Source organism: Sminthopsis crassicaudata, chromosome 3, assembly GCF_048593235.1.
Source record: "Sminthopsis crassicaudata isolate SCR6 chromosome 3, ASM4859323v1, whole genome shotgun sequence".
In the NCBI taxonomy this organism is placed as follows: domain Eukaryota; kingdom Metazoa; phylum Chordata; class Mammalia; order Dasyuromorphia; family Dasyuridae; genus Sminthopsis; species Sminthopsis crassicaudata.
In genome coordinates this window covers 508,515,373-508,534,528 of record NC_133619.1, presented here as the reverse complement: position 1 = coordinate 508,534,528, position 19,156 = coordinate 508,515,373, and the positions used below count along the sequence as shown (strand labels likewise).

At 39.9% G+C, this 19,156-nt stretch overlaps 1 protein-coding gene across 4 annotated transcripts in view; it reads right to left on the bottom strand.

Moving 5' to 3' along the window:
- Positions 1-19,156, bottom strand: part of GAB2 (GRB2 associated binding protein 2) — a 250,645-nt gene that overhangs the window by 95,916 nt on the left and 135,573 nt on the right. For all 4 annotated transcript variants that reach the window (XM_074303967.1, XM_074303966.1, XM_074303969.1 and 1 more), the window contains exon 2: positions 6,837-7,137. In XM_074303967.1, the coding sequence (XP_074160068.1) occupies positions 6,837-7,137 (301 nt within the window). The remainder of the gene's footprint in view (positions 1-6,836; positions 7,138-19,156) is intronic.

Genomic DNA, 19,156 nt, shown 5'->3' with positions numbered 1-19,156 from the left:
GAGGGGCTGGAAGGAGCTCCCAGATGTTCCCAATTAGGCTCTCCACTCAAAGGGAACATTTTCATTTACATTGAGAATATTGTTCTGCTTATTTCACTCTATCAGTTCATGCAAATCTTCCCACCTTTCTCTGAATTCCTTATATTCCAACTCTTTGTGACCCTATTTGGGGTTCTCTTACCAGACATTGGAATGGTTTGCCATTTCCTTCTCCAACTCATTTTACAGATGAGAAAACTAAGGTAAACAGACTAAATGACTAGTCCATGATCACAAAGCTATTAAGTGGCTACAGCCAGACTTAGATGCAGGAAGATGAGTCTCCCTGACTCTAGGCTTGGCACTCTATCAGGCCACCTAACTGCACCAACCCACTTCCTAGCCATGTCTTTAAAAATACAATTTTGCCAGCCTATTTCCATTTCTTTCTTAAAATTTGACACATTTACTTTTTGACGATTCTGAGGCATCTATCCCACTTTCCACGGCCCTTCAAATATCCAGGATGATTACTTGTGCTAGATTTTTGGTAAGTTTCTTCCAGATGTGAACATTGTGTTTTGACATTTTATGTTCTAAAGTCTCTTGTAGTTCTAACCTTCACTTTTCTAAGGATTCTTCTACTGCTGACATTGAGTTGACTTCTGTTAGTTTCCTCACTGGAAAGGGCTTATTTTTTCTCCTGAACTACTAATGATATCCAGTCTTATAGTACTAATATATTGATCCTGTCGGCTTCTTTCTTAAAGACTTCTTTGGCTGGAAAAACAGTGGGTGGAAGAGCCAGAAGACTGAGGATTGGGAAAAGAAGAAAAGCAGTGAGCAAGGAAAAAATAATAAAATTCCATCTGCCATGAAACCTTTTCCAGCTGAATATTAGACAACCAGAAGCCTTCTATGCAGTTCTTAAAAAACAAAATGTTGCAAATGTCTTCCAGTTCCATCCTGATGTAGGAAAGTTTGTCAACCCATCTGGAGTTAAAAATCTCTACTGGCCTTGGAGCTACACACAGACAAAGAAAGCAGGGATTTGGGGCAGCTAGATAGCACAGTGTAGACTGAGCACTGGCCCTGGAGGAGGACCTGAGTTTAAATATGGCCTCATATACTGTATACTTCCTAGCTGTGTGACCCTGGCTAAGTCACTTAACCACAATTGCTTGGGTGGGGGGTGAGGGAGGAAGAGCTGGGATTTTAACGACAATTCAGTCCAAGCTCCCTGTTTTATATACAAATAGAAAATAGGACGTCCAGAGGAAAGGCATCTGGAAGTCCTGAATTCAATCTCTGTGATTCTGGATAAATCATTTAATCTTTCTCAGCCCTAGTATCTTCATCTGTAAAACAGGGATAATACCTACCTCCCAGGATTGTAGTCGGGATAAAAAATAGTACTTTACAAACCTTACAAAGTTTTACAAATGCTAGCTATTATTATCGCTCAGGGTATGTCCATCTTTGAGGTATTCTTGGCAGATACTGGATGGTTTGCCATTCCCTCTCCAGCCCATTTTACAGATGAGGAAACTAACTGACTTACTCAGCCAGTAAGTGTCTCAGTAAAGAAAAATATGAAATTCATAAATTTGTATGTCAATATAGTCAGAGGATCTGCTAATTGTATGTTATTACTGCTTTAGGATATATACTACTGAGCCCACAGACTCCAGCAAGCTGCAAGATGAAGGGGTTTCATTAATTGAAGCTGGGTTTTTGAGATTTCTATTTGATCCTTTCAATATCCTTGTTAGAAAGATGCTATAATTAAACTCATTTTATAAACAAAAAGACTGAGTCACCAGGCAGATGAGTCCCTTGACCAGGATAATTTGGCAGTAATTTAACAGGATTTGAATTCAGATCTTCTAAGTTCAGTTCACTATGCCGCCTAGTTCTCTTAAGTATTTATTAAGCAGTTGCTATGTGCCAGGTTCGGAACTAAACACAAGAAACAAAAAAGTCAGATAGTGTTTTGGCCACTCAGGGGTACATTTTAGGGGCCAGTGTATCTTCTAAAACTTCTAAAACATTAAAATCTTATTGAAAAGAAAGCAGAAAGTATTGTGCTGCTTTTATTAAATTTTTAAATAATTTTTTTTTTTGAGGCAATCAGGTTAAAAGACTTGCCCAGTATCACAAAGTGTCTGAGGCTGGAACTGAACTCGGGTCCTCCTGACTTCAGGGCTGGTGCTCTATCCACTGCACACACAGCTGCCCCGGGCCACTTTTAAATGACAAATCACTTTCTCATGAGCCTTTGCTCAAGAAACTTGCATTACAGTGTAGATTCTAAAAGAGAGATACCAGTTCTGGGGTCCTAGCCGGAGCTTTAGTATGGGTGGTCATGAGGATGCTGAAGTAGAACCAAGCATCAATCCCTTCTCACACCCTTTCCAGTAGCAATGGCAGCATTAAGTCAATGATTGTTTCCAGAGCCTGCATAGCAGAGCATAGGAGAAGAGGAGGAGGGGAGAGACATAGAGACAGAGAGAGACACAGAGACAGAGATACACAGAGAGGGAGAGAGAGCATGAGCATGGCTTTTGAATCCAGAAGAACTGGGTTCAAGTCTCACCTTTGACTTAATACTGTCCCTGTGACCTTGATCCATTAACACCCTGTCATTGGTGACCTAAGAGATAAGGGTCTCCCCTTAGTTCCCTGTACCTACGAAATCACAACAGGTCCTGTATCCTGTGAGGGTGCAATAGCAGCGAGGGGTGGCAGGGCAGAAGGCCCAGATAGACTGAAGTTTCCTATTGAGCAGCTGGATGGGACACAAAACAAGTCCTACGTCTGCTTTCAACCCACAATAGTTACAATAGCTGGTATTTAGGTGGAACCTGAAGGCTTGCTAAGTAATTCCTGCATGTTGTCTCATTTGAGCCTCATGACCACCCTAGGAAGGAAATTCTACAGGTGTTATTTCTACCTCCATCACAACCTTTGTTTTCATTTACAGATGGGGAAACTGAGGCTCCAAGAGATTCCTACATGTGCCCAGTTCACAAAGCTAATGTTGGCAGATCTGGCATGGGGTCTCCTAACTCCAGAGTCCCTGCTCCTCAGAACTGAGCCTCCATCCCTCAGCCTACTTTTCAAAAGCTTACTCAGAGAGGAACTAACTATACTACACCAATGAACTTTTTATTTTTTTAAACACACCCCAAACATAGGCCCTCACCAGATAAAAGATATTATCCTCCTTGTAAAGGTCTCACAAAAGATGCTAAATGATCCCTATTAAAAGCTATTAATAGTCCTAACAAGACAGTTAAATAAACAAACCTTGAAAGATATCTCCTGAGATAATCCCCTGGAAAGGAACACACTAAAGCAATGTTTACCTTGAGAGACAAGGTAAGCACTGGAAGACCAGGTAATGCTCAGCCTCTGTCTCTCTCCCCAAAGACAAAGGCTCATGGGACAGTGATTGCCATTTATGCTTTCCGCCCTCTTCCCAGTAAGACTTTAGTGTTTAATTGGGTCAGGGGACACCTCGAGTGGCCCAACTTCTAGCACTGAGGTGGCCCCGTGTATAGAGTGCTGGACTTGGAATTAAGAAGTCCCTGAGTCCAGCTTCAGAACCTCACTAGCTGTGTGACCCTGGACAAGTCTGTTTTGGTTTCCCAATTTGTAAAGTAGGAACAATAATAGCATCTAACCCTAGATTACCGAGATAATATCTACAAAGCTCTTTGCAAACTTTAAAACACTGTGTTAGTACTGGCTATTATCACGATGATACTGATATAAATTAGTGTCATTTATAGAACATTTTAATGTTTGCAAAGCACTTTATATATTTAGCTTGATTCTTACAACTATGGGAGGTACGTACTCTTATTATTTCCATTTTATAGATAAAGAAACTGAGGCTGAGCGCAGTTCAGTAATTATTCTCGGGGTCACATAACTGAGACAAGATCTGCAGAAGCCTAACTGTTGCACTACCTACTATTTAGTGAGGCTGTCCTTTCCAGGACACATACTCTCTGGCTACACTAGGACCCTTTTAATGTCCCCATCATCAAGAACCCCATCACCTCTACCCTTTGATGAAGTCTGATGAAACTCATCTACATTTAATAAAGTTTTTTCATTACATTAATAAAGTGTTCATTACGATTTCATTACCCAGAAACCTTGGTATCCCCATTCAGCAGAGAGGAAAAATAGTCTTAAGAAGTACCGATAATTACTTATAATTTGTACCTATACAATTACCTCCGTATATTGGTACCAGTACTCATATCCATGTCAATTGACTGCTTCTTTGGAGGTTTACAAAGAATTTTATTCAAAAAAATTCTGCGAGATTCTGTGTGAGTAAAATTATGTTTATTTTTATAGAGAAGGACATTGAAACCCAGAGAGGTAAGCTTGACCACGGTTCCATGGCTGGGAAATGTTAGTGCTCTGACTCAATGGAAAGCCTTTAGGCTTTCACTACATTATATTTTGAAAGGCAAAAGCCAGGGGAAGCACTGGTCCTGGAGGCAAGAGGACCTGAATTCAAATCTAATCTCAGATACTTGACACTTATTAGCTGTGTGACCCTGGGCAAGTCACTTAACCCTGACTGCAAAAGCCAGCCTCAGCTCCCAAGGATCTCATTGTCTAAGGGGAGAGACAGCAGGCAAACAAGTGTGTGGGGATGTGGGACTGGAAAGGTGATGGAAGGTTAGGGTGGAGTGAGAGCCAGGAACAACAAGCTGATGGACAGCTAGTACTCCATGGGCTTCCAGTCCATGTGCACAGACGTAGAGGAGCCCCTCAAGGTGGTGAGTGCCCCCCCAGTACGTTTTACATGGAAAAGTCACCCAGTGTAAGCAGGTAGAGATAGGTGGCTATCTCTAGGGAGAGAGTGGTCATAAGAATGCAATCACAGAGCCATCAAAATATAAAGCCTCAAAGTAAAAGTAATAAGCACAGGTTTTATTATATCTTGAGGCAAGCATTTTCCTTTGTGAGAATTGCTCTCCAATTCAATAAAAGGAGTCTATACAAAGAATGTGATTCTATTTACAGAAATTCACTTTAGAGCCAATTCCCCCACCCCATCCCCCCCGCACATCCATCCCTGCTCCATAAATCACAGGACTTAAGAGTTGGAAGGGACCTTGGTGACTATTGTTTAGACTAACTCACCCACAAAGTGAACAGCCCCTATGATATACCCAACAAGGGATCAGAAAACAAGATGGCTCGCATTAAGTTTCTCCCAAGAAATACGGAAATGATGGGTTCCTTGGGCTGGGAGAAAAGCTCCCGGGAGTCATTAAGTCAATATCCTAATATTCCAGAGAGGTCTAGATTAACCCAGACTAAAAACCCTACAGGCTTTTGGTTTTTTTTGGTCACTTGTTGTTGAGGAGTTTTTTTTAAAGGCAGAGATGATCAGACCCACTTATTGACTATCTTTTTCCTTCCACAATCAAAAGATACTACCACAATAAAATCCTACAACTAAAGTCACAAATATTCTCAAACTAAAAATTCAGAGAAGATAATAAACAAATACTGCTTGATTGATTGAAGATGAGAAAGCCATTGTACAGCAAAGCACTGGGGAGGGGAGTCGCAGGAGGGAGTCTGGTTTACTAGATGGCTTGTTCTGTTGTATACGTTCCAGTCTTGCTGCTGAATGTTGCCGAGGTCTTAGGCATAAAGAGCCAGAAGTGCTTGAGTGATTGTCATTGTGTCACAAATAAACAGAAGCATCCCTGAAAAATATTTTCTAAGCCCTTCCTTACCTTCTCTGATGTGCCTCCAGCAGAAGTCACAGGACCCCCTACTTATCTCCTAATAATTTCATTGCTCTACCAAGTCTGGTGCTTCACAGCTGGAATCTCTACTTCCAGAAGAAGCCGAGGCAGGAGGATCCCTGAGTTACATTAAGGCTAATGTCAATTGGGTATCCTGCCAAATAAAGTGAGCCCCCAGGAGCAGAGAGACATCAGGTTCTGCAGGAGGTAAACTGGTCCAAGATGGAAAAAATGGAACAGATGAAAGCTCCAATGCCAAGTATTGGAATTGGCCCATGAGGAGCTGTCCAGCCAAAACTATGGCAACATGAAAGTCAGCTGTCCTTCCCCCATTGAGAAAAAAAAATTCCAAGCACTCCTCAGTTTATGGGACAGGTGAGAGAAAATCTGACTTATTAGTACTATAGTTATTATTATTATTATTATTTCTACAGAAAATTATTTTATTTCCACATAATGATCATTCAAAAAAATCTCTTGTCTCATTATATGGAGTTTTCTCTCAATTACTGAAGTTATACCCAAAGAAGTAATCCCTATTAAGACCTACCCAGCTGAATAGACTTTGAATACAAGCCCCATGACAAATGACCTATTTGTCATCTCAAGACCAAGCCTTTCCAAATCTGCAAATACTTACTCTCAGAGGGTTGGTCATTAGATGATGAATTTTTTGGCTATGGTGCCTCATGAAACAACCATTAAAATCATATCATCACTACTACCATCATCATCATCATTTCTCAAAATAGAGATCCCCAGAAGAAAAGAGTAAACTATATCTCATCTTCCATCATCTTGTCTACCAGTGGAGTTATCCCAAAGCAACTTTCAGTGAGCCTTCCGATGATGAGCAGTGCAAACCCTCCAAATGCTTTTATTCAATTACAAAAAAGCAATCACCTTCTCTACCTGAGCAATAATTCATTACCCATTAAACTTAAATGAATGATAGCAGAACAGAGTTTTGTCCCAAGATTCTCCTATTAGACATGAATTTCCTCCCTGCTTCTTCCTCCCTCCTCTCCACCCCCCGTGGTTTCAGGAACCTCTCTGCCCCTGAAGTACCTGAGTTCTCATCCGATTGGTTGAAGCCACAGATCTGGCAGATGCTCTGCACCCACTTGTTCATTTCTTCCTCCGTCTCGGCTACCAGGTAGAAGGTGCGATCGCTGGTCTTGATGTCGAACACAAAACTTTCCTGGAGCTCCTTCTTGTTGAAGGTCAGACCTGCATCTACCTGCTCACAGAAACTGAGGTTGATGACCCTCAAGGGCTTCTTGGAATGGTCATTTTTGTAGTATTCCAGCACGTCTGGGTCCCCACTCATCCTCCCACTGCGAAGAATGAACCAACGTTTCTTCCACGCCTGGATCACAAGAAGGAGAAGAGAAAGAAAACAGCACGAGTTATTTTTAAATTCACAAGGGGAACGTGGATTCAGATCCAGAAGATTTGTATTCTAGCCCCAGTTCCAATATTAATATTGTGTCCTTAAGCAAATGACTTCCCTTGTTTATGTCATCTCCCTTATTAATTACTGGGATCTTTTGTGGGTACAGACTGTCTCTTGCCTTTCAATATCTCCCCAGCTCTTAGCATAATATGTAGCAGACAGGTGGTGCTTAACAAATGCTTGTTGATAGATTGACTAAAATTTCTTGAAGAAACCTTAGAAATCATCTAGTCTAAACTCATTGTATAAGGAGGAAGGCCTAGGGTAAGGTAAGGACTTGCTTAAGATCCCAAAGTGAGGTAGGGACAGAAGGAAAATGACAACTTGAGATTTCCTTAGTCCCAGAGACTGACCTAGGTTTCTACAGCAAATGATATTTGGAAGCCATTATACCAAGGATGGGAACCTTAAGACCATATAGATTTAAAGTGCCCAAAGTTCATCTGGTCCAGTGGCATCAAACTCTCTCACTTCGGAGAAGAAATAGCTTGACAGTTAAAAGGAGCCATGGCTCCTTCTGCCATAGCTCATTGCCTCCCTCACTCATTGACCAAATTTAGCCCTCAGTTCTATTTTACTTGGCTCATATATGCACCAGGGACCAAGTAGTTCAAGTACTTTAACATTCTAAAAGCCCCAAGATGAGGGCAATACCTCCTGAAACCAGAGACCTTCCACAGTACTCAATTTTTCTTTTTTTTCCACTGAAAAATGAGGATTTCCAGAATGCCCAAGTTTCCAAAACAATTATGAAGGATATGTATAGACACATCTCACAAGGACTATGTGTAGAGGGGGATAATTTTTCAAAAAGTTGGAGCTAAGTGGCTCAGATAGGAGGAATGAGGCCTGGAATAAGGAAGAACTGAGTTCAAATCCAGCCTCAAACACTTACTAACTGTATAACCCTGGGCTGGGTTATATAACCTCTGCTGGCTCAGATCTCTATGGGGCCATCTAGCTACCCTAGGATTAAATATGGAAGGATTCTTTCTTTCTTTCTTTCTTTCTTTTTTTAATTAAGGCTTTTTAATTTTCAAAAGATATGCATTGATAATTTTTCAACATTAATCCTTGCATAAATTTAGTATAGCATAAATTTTAAGACCCTACAGTCCTTTCCATTCATGATGGAATACTTCAGTAAAAGATTATTATTATCATTTGTCATCCACTATTATGAGACAAGGAGGCAGCCTTCCCTCATGGCTTGCAGGCACTTTGTCCTACGTCCCCATCTAGCTGGCTGAATAAATCCCCCCAGCCCTGCTTAAAGAGTTACCTTCCAATTGTTAGTGCTGGGCACTAGAGAGAAATGTGTTTGCCATAGATAATCTCAGGGCTTGTCGGTCTAGGCTGTCCTGAGCCAACAGCATGGGCTGATAAATGGTTTATTGTAGATCTGTCGCTGGGTCTTTGCCAAACCAAGCAGGGCTGTTTTGATTCTGGTCCTAAGGTTCTTAGGTCTCCTTTGCTGTGGTGCCCCTTTCTGTCACCCCCTCCCTTCTCCACCTGCCATGTTTTTCTTTATCCAACACAATATAGGTAAGAATCCAATAGTCTGCTTACACTCTCTGTCTCTCTCTGTCTCTGTCTCTCTCTGTCTCTCTGTCTCTCTCTCTCTCATTGAATAATAGAAGCTCATGTTTCTACGGCTTTAGGTGGGCGATACGTTTTCTTCATGAGAAATTCTGAGAGGGAAGGAGTGGATAGATTATTGCTCCCTTTTTACAAATGAAGAAACTGAGGACTAAGGAAATGAGGTGACCTGAGAAAGATCGCACAGTTTGTTGAAGTCAAAATTAGGTAAAACAGGTGCCACGTGACAAGAGAGGAAGCTCACCATGGCCTTTTACAAGAAAGTTCTGTGGGAAGCAGTGAGGGTATGGCACAAAGGGATCTATCCCATTCATCAATCAATCAACAAGTATTTATTAGGCATATACTGGGAACCTGACCCTGTGTTTGGTGTTGGGACATACAGAGGCAAAAATGGAACAATTCCTATTTTTAAGGAGCTTATCTATTGGGAGGGACAATATGTACAAATAAGAGAATAATCAAAATAAATATATTCCAAGGAAACATGAAGTAGTTAAGGAACAAAAAGAACTAGAAGTTTAGGAGAGGGGGAATCAGGAAAGCCTTTATGGAGAAAGAAGAGAGGGATTCTAAAAAGCACAGAGGAGGAAGGAAAGAATCCTAGATATGGGTAATGGCTAATGCAAAGGCACAGAAACAGAAAATGTTCCTGTGCAAGCGGCAGAGTTCAGTGGATCACTGAGGGTGAGAAGAGACTACAAAGAAAAATATGGGCCAAGTTGTAAAATTTTTTTTCTTTAATAAATGTTTGTTGATTTTTTTAAACATTGCCCTAGTTTCCCAGTATCTCCCTCCTCCCCACTCTCTCTCAGGTTGAAGAGGCTGTAACTACATAAAAGCAGAGAAGACCTCAGATGGGAAAGATATTAGAGAGGCCGAAAGAAAGTACAGGGGAAATACCAAGAAGGAAAGGCTGATAGTGCATCAGAGAGATCAGGAAATAAGAGGACCAAGTCTATCAGATGTGGTCACTGATAGTTTTGATAGAACATTTTCAGTTGGGTGATGGAGAAGGTTAGAAACCAAGTCTGAGTCAATTAGTGAAGCCAGAAGGGGCAGCTTGGATAGAGTGCCAGCCCTGAAATCAAGAGGACTGAATTAAAATTTAGACTCAGATACTTAATAGCTGTATGAACCTGGACAAATCACTTAACCCTAATTGTCTAAAAAAAGAAAAAAAGTGAAGGCAGAGGGTATAGTTTGCTTATCTGTGATTAAAGAAGTCATACTCTTCATCTTCATCCTCAAATGAAGAAGCCATATAAAATCTGTCCTTCTTGGGTATCTTTGAGATAGACACACAGTGTCACTGTGGGCAAGTCCCAGATAAACAAAGGGACTGATCATATAAATTAATGTTAACTTACATTCGTGTGGAGCTTTAAGTTTTATGAAAACTGCTCCTCACAATAATTCTGGGAGGAAGAGGATAGGAGGTATCATTATCATCCCCACTTTACAGGTTAGAAAACCAAAATTCCAAGAGATGACTTTGTCATGACCATAAGGGAGAGAGAAAAGGATTGGACCTGGGGTTTCACTGACATAACAAACTCCTTCTACTGACCCAAGTCAGCCCCTTTTCTACAATTTACTATCTTAGAAATTGGCTGACAGCAAGAGAGAGGTTAAGCATATTTAACATGTATTGGTCTACCTGCCATCTAGGGGAGAGGATAGAGGGGAAAAGTTGGAACAGAAGGTTTTGCAAGGGTCAATGCTGAAAAATTACCAATGTACATATCTTGTAAATAAAAAGCTAAATAAAAATGAGGAGAGAGGGAAAAAGAAAGAGAGAGAGAGAGAGAGAGAGAGAGAGAGAGAGAAAGAGAGAGAGAGACAGAGAGAGAGATATTGAGAGAGAGAGAGAGAAAGAGAGGAGAGAAAAGAGAGAGAGAGAGGAGAGAGAGATTGAGAGAGAGAGAGAGAGAAAGAGAGAGAGAGAGAGAGATTGAGAGAGAGACGAGAGAGAGGAGAGAAAGAGAGGAGAGAGACGAGAGAGAGAGAGAAAGAGAGAGAGAGAGATTAAGACCTGCCAGTATGTGAGCACTCCAAACTCAAGTCTTATGGGCAGGTGATCAGTGCTTAGAGGATACCCACAGCAAGGAAACTACCAAACACCTGAATGTCTTCTTTTAGATCTGTCTCTAAATGCCAGTGATCTTCATGTAGGATGATAAGAGAAGAAAATTCTCCAGCTCCTACCTGACTCAAAAGGATTCCTATGAAGGAAATGGGAGTGGCTAATATGATCATTAAAAATGTGATTATAAAGGGTATCAAGAGGCTTAGGTAAAAGATGTGAGTCCAGAGTATTCTTTTGAGAAACAGGCTTCTATATAAACCTGAAAGACAGTGGGATGACCTCTGGATTCAATCTTACAGTGGAAAAAGTGGCCAAATCTCATACATCTGGGATATAAAAGAACTAGCTCATTATGAGGATGAAAAAGATCATACCTGCCCATCAGTTGGAAATTGGCTAAACAAGTTATGGTATGTGTATGTTGTGGAATATTATTGTTCTATGAGAAATGATGAGCAGGCTGATTTCAGAAAGGCCTGGAAAGACTTACATGAACTGATGCTGAGTGAAGTGAGCAGAACTAGGAAATTGTACATAGCAACAACATCATGCAATGATCAATTCTGACGGACATGGTTCTCTTCAACAATGAGATGGTTCAGGCCAGTTCCAAAGATCTTGTGATGGAGAGCCACCTACACCCAGAGAGAGGACTATGGGGACTGAATGTGGATCACAACATAGTATTTTCACCTTTTTTGTTGTCTGCTTGGATTTTATCTTCTTTCTCATTTTTTTTTTCCTTTTCAACCTAATTTTATTGTGCAGCATAATAATCATGGTAATATGTATAGAAAAACTGCATATGTTTAACATATATTGGATTACTTGCTGTCTAAGGGAGAAGATGAAAACAGGATTAAAAATTGGAAAACAAGATTATGCTAGGGTAAATGTTGAAAATTACCTTTGCATATGTTTTGAAAATAAAAAGCTATTATTTTAAAAAGAAAACAGTCATAACTGCTTTGTATAAGATACATGCAATACCTAAATAAAGCATATTTTAGTTTCCAAAATGCCTTATATCCATCCATTGGCTTATTTCATTTGATTCTCCTACATGGTCTGTGTGGTGAGAAATCCAAGGATTGTTGTTGTTAAATTGTTTCAGTCACATCCAACTTTTTGTGACTCTATTTGGACGTTTCTATGCAAAGATTCTGGAGAATTTGCCATTTTCTTCTACAGCTCTGGGGAAACGGAGGCAAACAGGGTTAGATGGACTTGCCCAGGGTAATATGGCCAGAAAGTGCCTCTGGCCAGATTTGAACTCTGGAAAAATGAGCTTCAGACTTCAGACCCGGCACTCTCTCCCACTGTGCCAGCTAGCTGCCCCTACTTGGAGAATTATTACCATTTTAAAGAGGGAACTTTAGATCAGAGAGGTGAAGGTTCCCAGCTAGATGCGATCACCTTGAGAGTGAGCTGCAGAGCCAGCACAGCTTGCCAACGTGGGGCTATGTCCACTGTAACCTTAGCACTACAAGAGGTCTCTCTAATTAGAAAATGCCTAATGTGCACGGCATGGCTCAAGTCAGCCATCCCTAGTCCCCATGACTCTCAAAGAATTGGCAGTATTTCTCAGCAGTTTCATCTGTGTTGGTATGTTTGGGCAGGAGTATACTTAAGAGATCTTTCCAGGGATGTCATACTACTGTCCTCCTCTCCCATCCTCTAGCTGGGAACTCCCCACCTACCTGGGAACTAAGACTAGCATGGGTATGGAACAGCGATCTGGGAGGGATAAATTAGCACTTCACTGGGGAGACGGAGATTGTCATAGTAATTTAAAAGAGCCGAAACTGGACAGCACTGAGTGAGATCATCTAGTTTGACCCCTGGTTTTACACATCAGGAAACTGAGCCCCAGAGATGTAGAGTTTCAGGCCAAAAGATACATGGTAAGGGGCAGAACTGGGATTCCCCCCTAGGACTTTTGACTGGAAATCGAGGGCTCTTTGCAAAGCTATTGCAAGAATTCATAAAGAATTTTGCTTTCAGGATTTCAGCCTTCTGAGAAAAAGGAAAAAAGCCAACAGAGTGACCCAAAAGTCACGAGCATGGGCTTTGGAAATTTGCCCCGCCATGCCAGCCACAGGAAACCCTGGCTGAGAAGGTGGGTGTGGGCCTTGGCACCAGGGGGGAAAACAACTGCTACCACAAGGAAAAAAAAAAAAAAAAAAAAAAAAAGAAAGAAAAACTAAGCTCAAAATATTTACAAGTGCCATAAAGAATCTAGGGCTACTAGTCAATCAAAAGACTTTTCTTAAGCACCTACTAAGTGATTGGCTCCATGGTGGAGGGGCCTAGGAATACAAAGGGAGGATGGCTAGGAAAACAAAAATAAAAATGAAAGGGGTCTTTATAATCACCTAATTCAAATTTTTCATTTTATTGATAAGGAAGTGAAATATTGCAGAAAGAAAATGATTCAACCAGGCACTGGGGTTACAGAATTGTATTTTCTGAATATGGTCAATGTGGAAGTTTGGTATATTTGACTATGCACATATGTCACCAATGGTATGGGTTTTCTTCTTCCTTTTTAGTGGTGGGATTTGGGGGATAGGGAGATGGGATGGGGGAAAGAAAATCAATTTGTTAATCAAAACAAAAAGAAAATGTGTCGATAAAAAATACTAATAAGTAAATAAAACAAAGGGGCGGAACTACTAGAGCCATTCTTGTTCTAAAATTCAGAATCTATTAAGTTGTCCAAAAGTAAAAGAGGCTGTTATAGAAGGAAGGGGATTACCTATCATAAGAGTTCTTAAGTGAAGGCTGGATGTCCATTTGTCAGATTAGTACAGAGGGTAATGTTGTTCAGGTATGGGCTAATTTAACTGGCTTCCAACTCTGTCCTGGGTTCAAATCTCAGCTCCATTACTTAATTAAATGGGTGGCCTTCAAAAAGCCAGTTTACTTAAGTGAATCTCAGTTTCCGCTTTTACGAAATGTAGGGGTTGGAGTAAATTATCTCTAAAGCCTCTTCCAATTCTAAGTTCCATGAGTTTAGGATTTTAGAACACTGAATATGAGAGCCAGAAGGAATTTAAACGTGATGGGTTTAACCTTGTCCTTTAATCAAGAAAATCAAGCTTCTGATATCCAAGGCTGTGCACCAAATAAGCTTCAGAGCCTGGGAATCAAATCCAGACATCAGATCTGCTCCTATGGAGCTTGGATTTTTTATTGCACCAAACTTAATCTGGCCCTGTCAAGGTCCTGCAAAAAATGAAGGGAGCGAGGGGTGTACAAAATAAGAAATAACAGATGTGAAAAAGAATAATGCAAAGGAAATTCAGAGGAGGGAAATAAAAATAATGTGCTATGCTGTCACCTTGCAGGAGCCCTCCTCCTAACTCTGAGCTAATTCACTGCCCAATGAGCTGTTCCCTGGTCATTGAGTAGAGGGCAGGGAATAATGTGTCAGCTGGGAAGGGAGGAGAAGGGGAAGGAAAGGGAGGATGGCTGAGCCAGAAGGTGGGAGCATTCCAGGCAGGCGCAGGGGCCTTGTCTCACAATAATGTCCACCACCACCCCACCACTCCTAATCTGTGATTTTCCATCAGTGCTGAGAGATATAACACAGAAAGCCAATAATGCTTGTTAAGCAAGGAGAGATAATTAGCCAACTCAGACATGGTGCTTCTGTTTAGTTTTTCTATTCTAAAAGTGAATTGTTTATGTAAGGGCTTCTGTCTTGGAGTCCTTTGTACATAAAAACCACCTTGCCTTCTAAATATCTAAGACCCAGACTTGACAAACATTAATTCACGTAAGTTATGTCAACAAGAATTTATCAAGCACCTATGTATGTGTCAGACACTATGGTAAGTGCCAGAGATACAAAGAGAGGAAAAAAACAACCAAAAAACCAGTCCCTGACCTCGAGGTGGTCACCATCTATTAGGAGAGGCGACGTGCAAAGCTCTAGGTATAAATGATGCATACAAGATAAATTAGAAATGAAGAAAAACTAGAAAAGGCTTCTTGCAGAAGGTGAGATTTTAACTGGGACTTGAGGGAAGCCAAGAGGTAGAGATGAGGAGAGAGGCAATTCCAGGCCTGAGCGATAGCCAGTGAAATTGCATTTGGGGAGAATGTCACTGGGTCAGTAGGGTAGGAGGAGGGGAGGAAGGAGGGAGAAGTTTGGAAAGTCAGGAAGAAGTCAGGCTACAAAGGACTTTAAAAGTGAAACTGAGGATTTTGTATTTGTTTTAAGAACTATAAATGTGTACAATGATGATGTTACAAGCAAAGCAACCTTATAACGCATATAGAATAGTAAAACTATATTGAATATCTGAGCTGGGAGAAAGTGTTCTTATCTATAAATAAAAGGTTGGAATCCAAGTAAAGGTCAGAAGAGCAGTGATTTGCCTAGCATTGACTTAATGGCAATCATAACCTCGATCCCCAGCTAGACCTTTTCCCATTATGGCATACCTAAGAAGCCACCAAGCTACAAAGGGCTTTAAAAATGAAACTGAGGATTTTATATTTGTTTTAAGAATAATAATTTGCATAGTGATGGAGTTATAAGCAAAGCAGCCTTATAGAGACTATAGAATAGTAAAGCTATATTGAACATCTGAACTGGGAGAAAGATTCCAACCTTTTAATTTTATGGATAAAAACACTAAGTAAGGGTCAGAAGAGCAATGACTTGCCCAGCATTGAGTTAATGGCCATCATAACCCTGATCCCCATCTAGACCTTTTCCCACTATGGCACACCTAATTCTGTCATTAGGAGACACATAAAAAGTAAGCTCTTTCAACAGGGACACTCCCTTCCCTCTGACATCCCCAAATGACAAAAGCCTTAAAATTTTCTTTAAGGCTAAGGGATAATAAATTCAATGAACAGCAGAGCTATTAACCAAATGCTGAGAGAGCCTGTGACATTTCAATAGACTGTTCACAGCATCACTAATGATAATTGCAAGCATTTATACAATGCTCTGAGGTTTGCAAAACACTTTACATACATTACCCTATATGATCCTTTCCAACAATCTGGTAAGTAGGAATTTTTTACTTATTTTTAGCCATTTTTCAGGTGAAGAAAATGAGGCAGAGTCTTAGGAGTCCAGAAGTCAGACCACTAGCAAGTGCCTGAGGCAGGATTTAACTTCACAAACTTTACACAGAAAGGGACCTTCCAACAATGTTATAGCTGGACTGAAAGGACTCTCCATAAAACACCTAGTTCAGGTGTGTGGAATTTTCGGGGTACCTTAAATGCATATTCTGCATACTTGTCCATACAAGCATGAGATATACTGGCCGATAACAGAGAGAACATGAAACGGTTGGTTGTGCTGCTAAGCTGTAACCTGGAGAGGACCTAGAGATTGATCTCTGATGAAAAAAGGTCTGATCTCATCAAACCCTTCATTTTACATGGTTTCTGGGTCCCTGCTATTCCATGTATGTCCACTCCCAAGCCAATATTTTGTTTCTCGATGATCAAGCACGACATTAAGCACATAGTACATGTTTAGGGAGGGCTTATTTTGTCTGGGTGGCTGAGGTTCAAAAAAGGCTTGGCTAGGTAGCTGAGAAACTGTATTTGATTACTCCAACCCAATGACCTTCCCCTTTCTGAACTTCTAAATGTGTGCAGCAAAATATTGCATATCATTCTAAGGAGTCTAGACTTCTATCTAGTTTTCTCATACGTATTACCAAAGGCAGTATATTAGGATAAATAGGTCACTGATTTCATAATATATGGAAGGACTTGATGGACCAATGAAATAGAGGGATTATGGTGGTTGGGAAGTTGAGGCTAGGTGACCACTCAATGTTGTAGAAGGAACTTCTGAAGTGTGGATCTGGACTACTTCAGTGATTCTCAAACTTTTGTTCTCTGTATCTTTAAAATAGTATTTGCTTTTTCCAAATACATGAAAAGATAGTTTTCCACATACATTTCTTTTTTTTAATTTTATTTATAAATTTTTTGACATTATATATGCATGAGTAATTTTTTATAACATTATCTCTTGTATTCATTTTTCCAAATTATCCCCTCCCTCCCTCTACTCCCTGCCCTTGATGACAATCCCATACATTTTACATGTGTTACAATATAACCTAGATACAATATATGTCCACATACATTTCTATAAAACTTTATATTTCAAATTTTTCTCACTCCCTCCCTTACTTCCTCCCCTCTCCAAGACAGCAAGCAATCTGACATAGGTAAGTGTTTTTAACAAATTTCCAATGAATGTTGAAAACTATCTTTACACGTATTTGGAAAAAATCAAATGCTGTTGAATAAACAAATACGTTTCCATATTTGTCATATTGTGCAAGAAAAATCAGACCAAAAGGAAAGAAAAAAACAAACAAACAAACAAACAAACAAACAAACAAACAAACAAGAGAAAGAAAACAAATAAGTGAAAATACTATGCTCCAACCCACTTTAATCTCCATGGTTCTCTCTCTGAATGAGGATGGTATTTTCCTATCCTAAGTATCAGAATTTCTTTGAATTATCTCATTGTTGAGAAGGGCTAAAGTTCATCACAGTTGATCATCACCTAGTCTAGGTGTTACTGTGTACAATGTTTTCTTGGTTTTGTCCACTTCACTTAACATCAGTTCACGTAAGTCTTTCCAGGCTTTTCTGAAATCAGCTTATTTATCATTTCTTATAGAACACGAATATTCCATTACCTTCATTTAATATGAGTACTTTTATACTACTAAAAATTATTGAGGATTTGTCCAAAGAGTTTTTGTTCATGTGGTATATATTTATAGGTATTTGCCATATTAGAAATAAAAACTAATTTTGAATTTATATACTTTTAAAAAGCGTTTCAGAGACTCTCAGGATTCGTTGGATCATACCAGAACCACTAGACTGGATAACTTCTGAGATCATTTCTAACTCAGAATCTAGAATCTACTAATTAGACTGCATATCACATTTCTAGATAGAATCAAGGAGATTATCTGGCCTCAGACATGTACTGGCTCCTGGACTAATTACTTCACCTTGCTCGCCTCAGTTTCCTTGTCTGTAATATGAGCTGGAGAAGGAAATGGCAAACTACTCAGAAATATCAAATGGAGAATCAAACACGACTGAAATGACTCAACTATAGTCAGACATGAATGAACATCAACATCATAATTTTGTTTCATAAATGACAACTCCCCCTTCCTCCAACATATTCAGATAAATATATTCAGTCCTAATCTAGTCCAAAAGTAGAATGGCTGCCATAGAAGATGGTGGATTCCTCCTTACCAAAATTCTTCAACCAAACGATGACCATCAAAAAGGTTAGAGAGGAGATCTTTGCTCCAGTGGGCACTGACTTCTAAAGCCCCTTAAAACTCTGAGATTCTCTGATTCTGCCCTGATTTTCCCCCTCCAATATTTCCAATTGTCTACTGTGTCTACAGGAATGAAGCAGTAGTCCATCTACATATGGGTCAATAAATATTTATTAAACACTTACTATGTGCCAATTACCGTGGTAATTGCTGAAAATACAAAGATCAATAAAAGACAGTCTCTGTTCTCAAAGAGCTCATAATTCTCATGTGAAAGAAAATATGCTCCAAGCTGAATTCATGATCTTCTGATCTAAATCTGCCTCTCCTCTCAGCTTCTCTTTTCTATGTCTCCCTCCTCTTCAGGGGGTGAACTAAAAGGGTGGAACAAGACATATGTTGTCAGACATGGTCAACGTGCTGGTTTGTTCAGCTGAATTGCATTTATTTGTACCAAGGATAACATCTGTTTAATAAGCTTCTCCTACAGAGGCTATAGTTACTGTTAATTTGGCTTTAAGAGCAAAAAGGACATTGTGGAAATGTCTGCAAGGATTCTTGGGTAAGAGAGATAATGGTGGTGACAGGTCTTTGACAAATCTGGGGGAATCTTTGGGATGTGACAGCAATGTAAAAAAAGCATAAAATATACCCATATATACAAATATATATAGTATGTGTGCATATATACAATTCATATACACATATTCATGTATGTGTATATACATTACACACATATATAAATACATATGTATATATGTACACACGGGTAATTAAAACACTAGCCTTGCATTCAATTGCTTTCAGGCTAAATCATGGTTCACATGCTTTCGAGCTACATGACCATAAGCAAGATACAGTTTCTGCGAGTTTCAAAATAAAGGTAGCATTTGCACTACCTTTTTTCTCATAGCTACTAAACTTTCTATAGAAA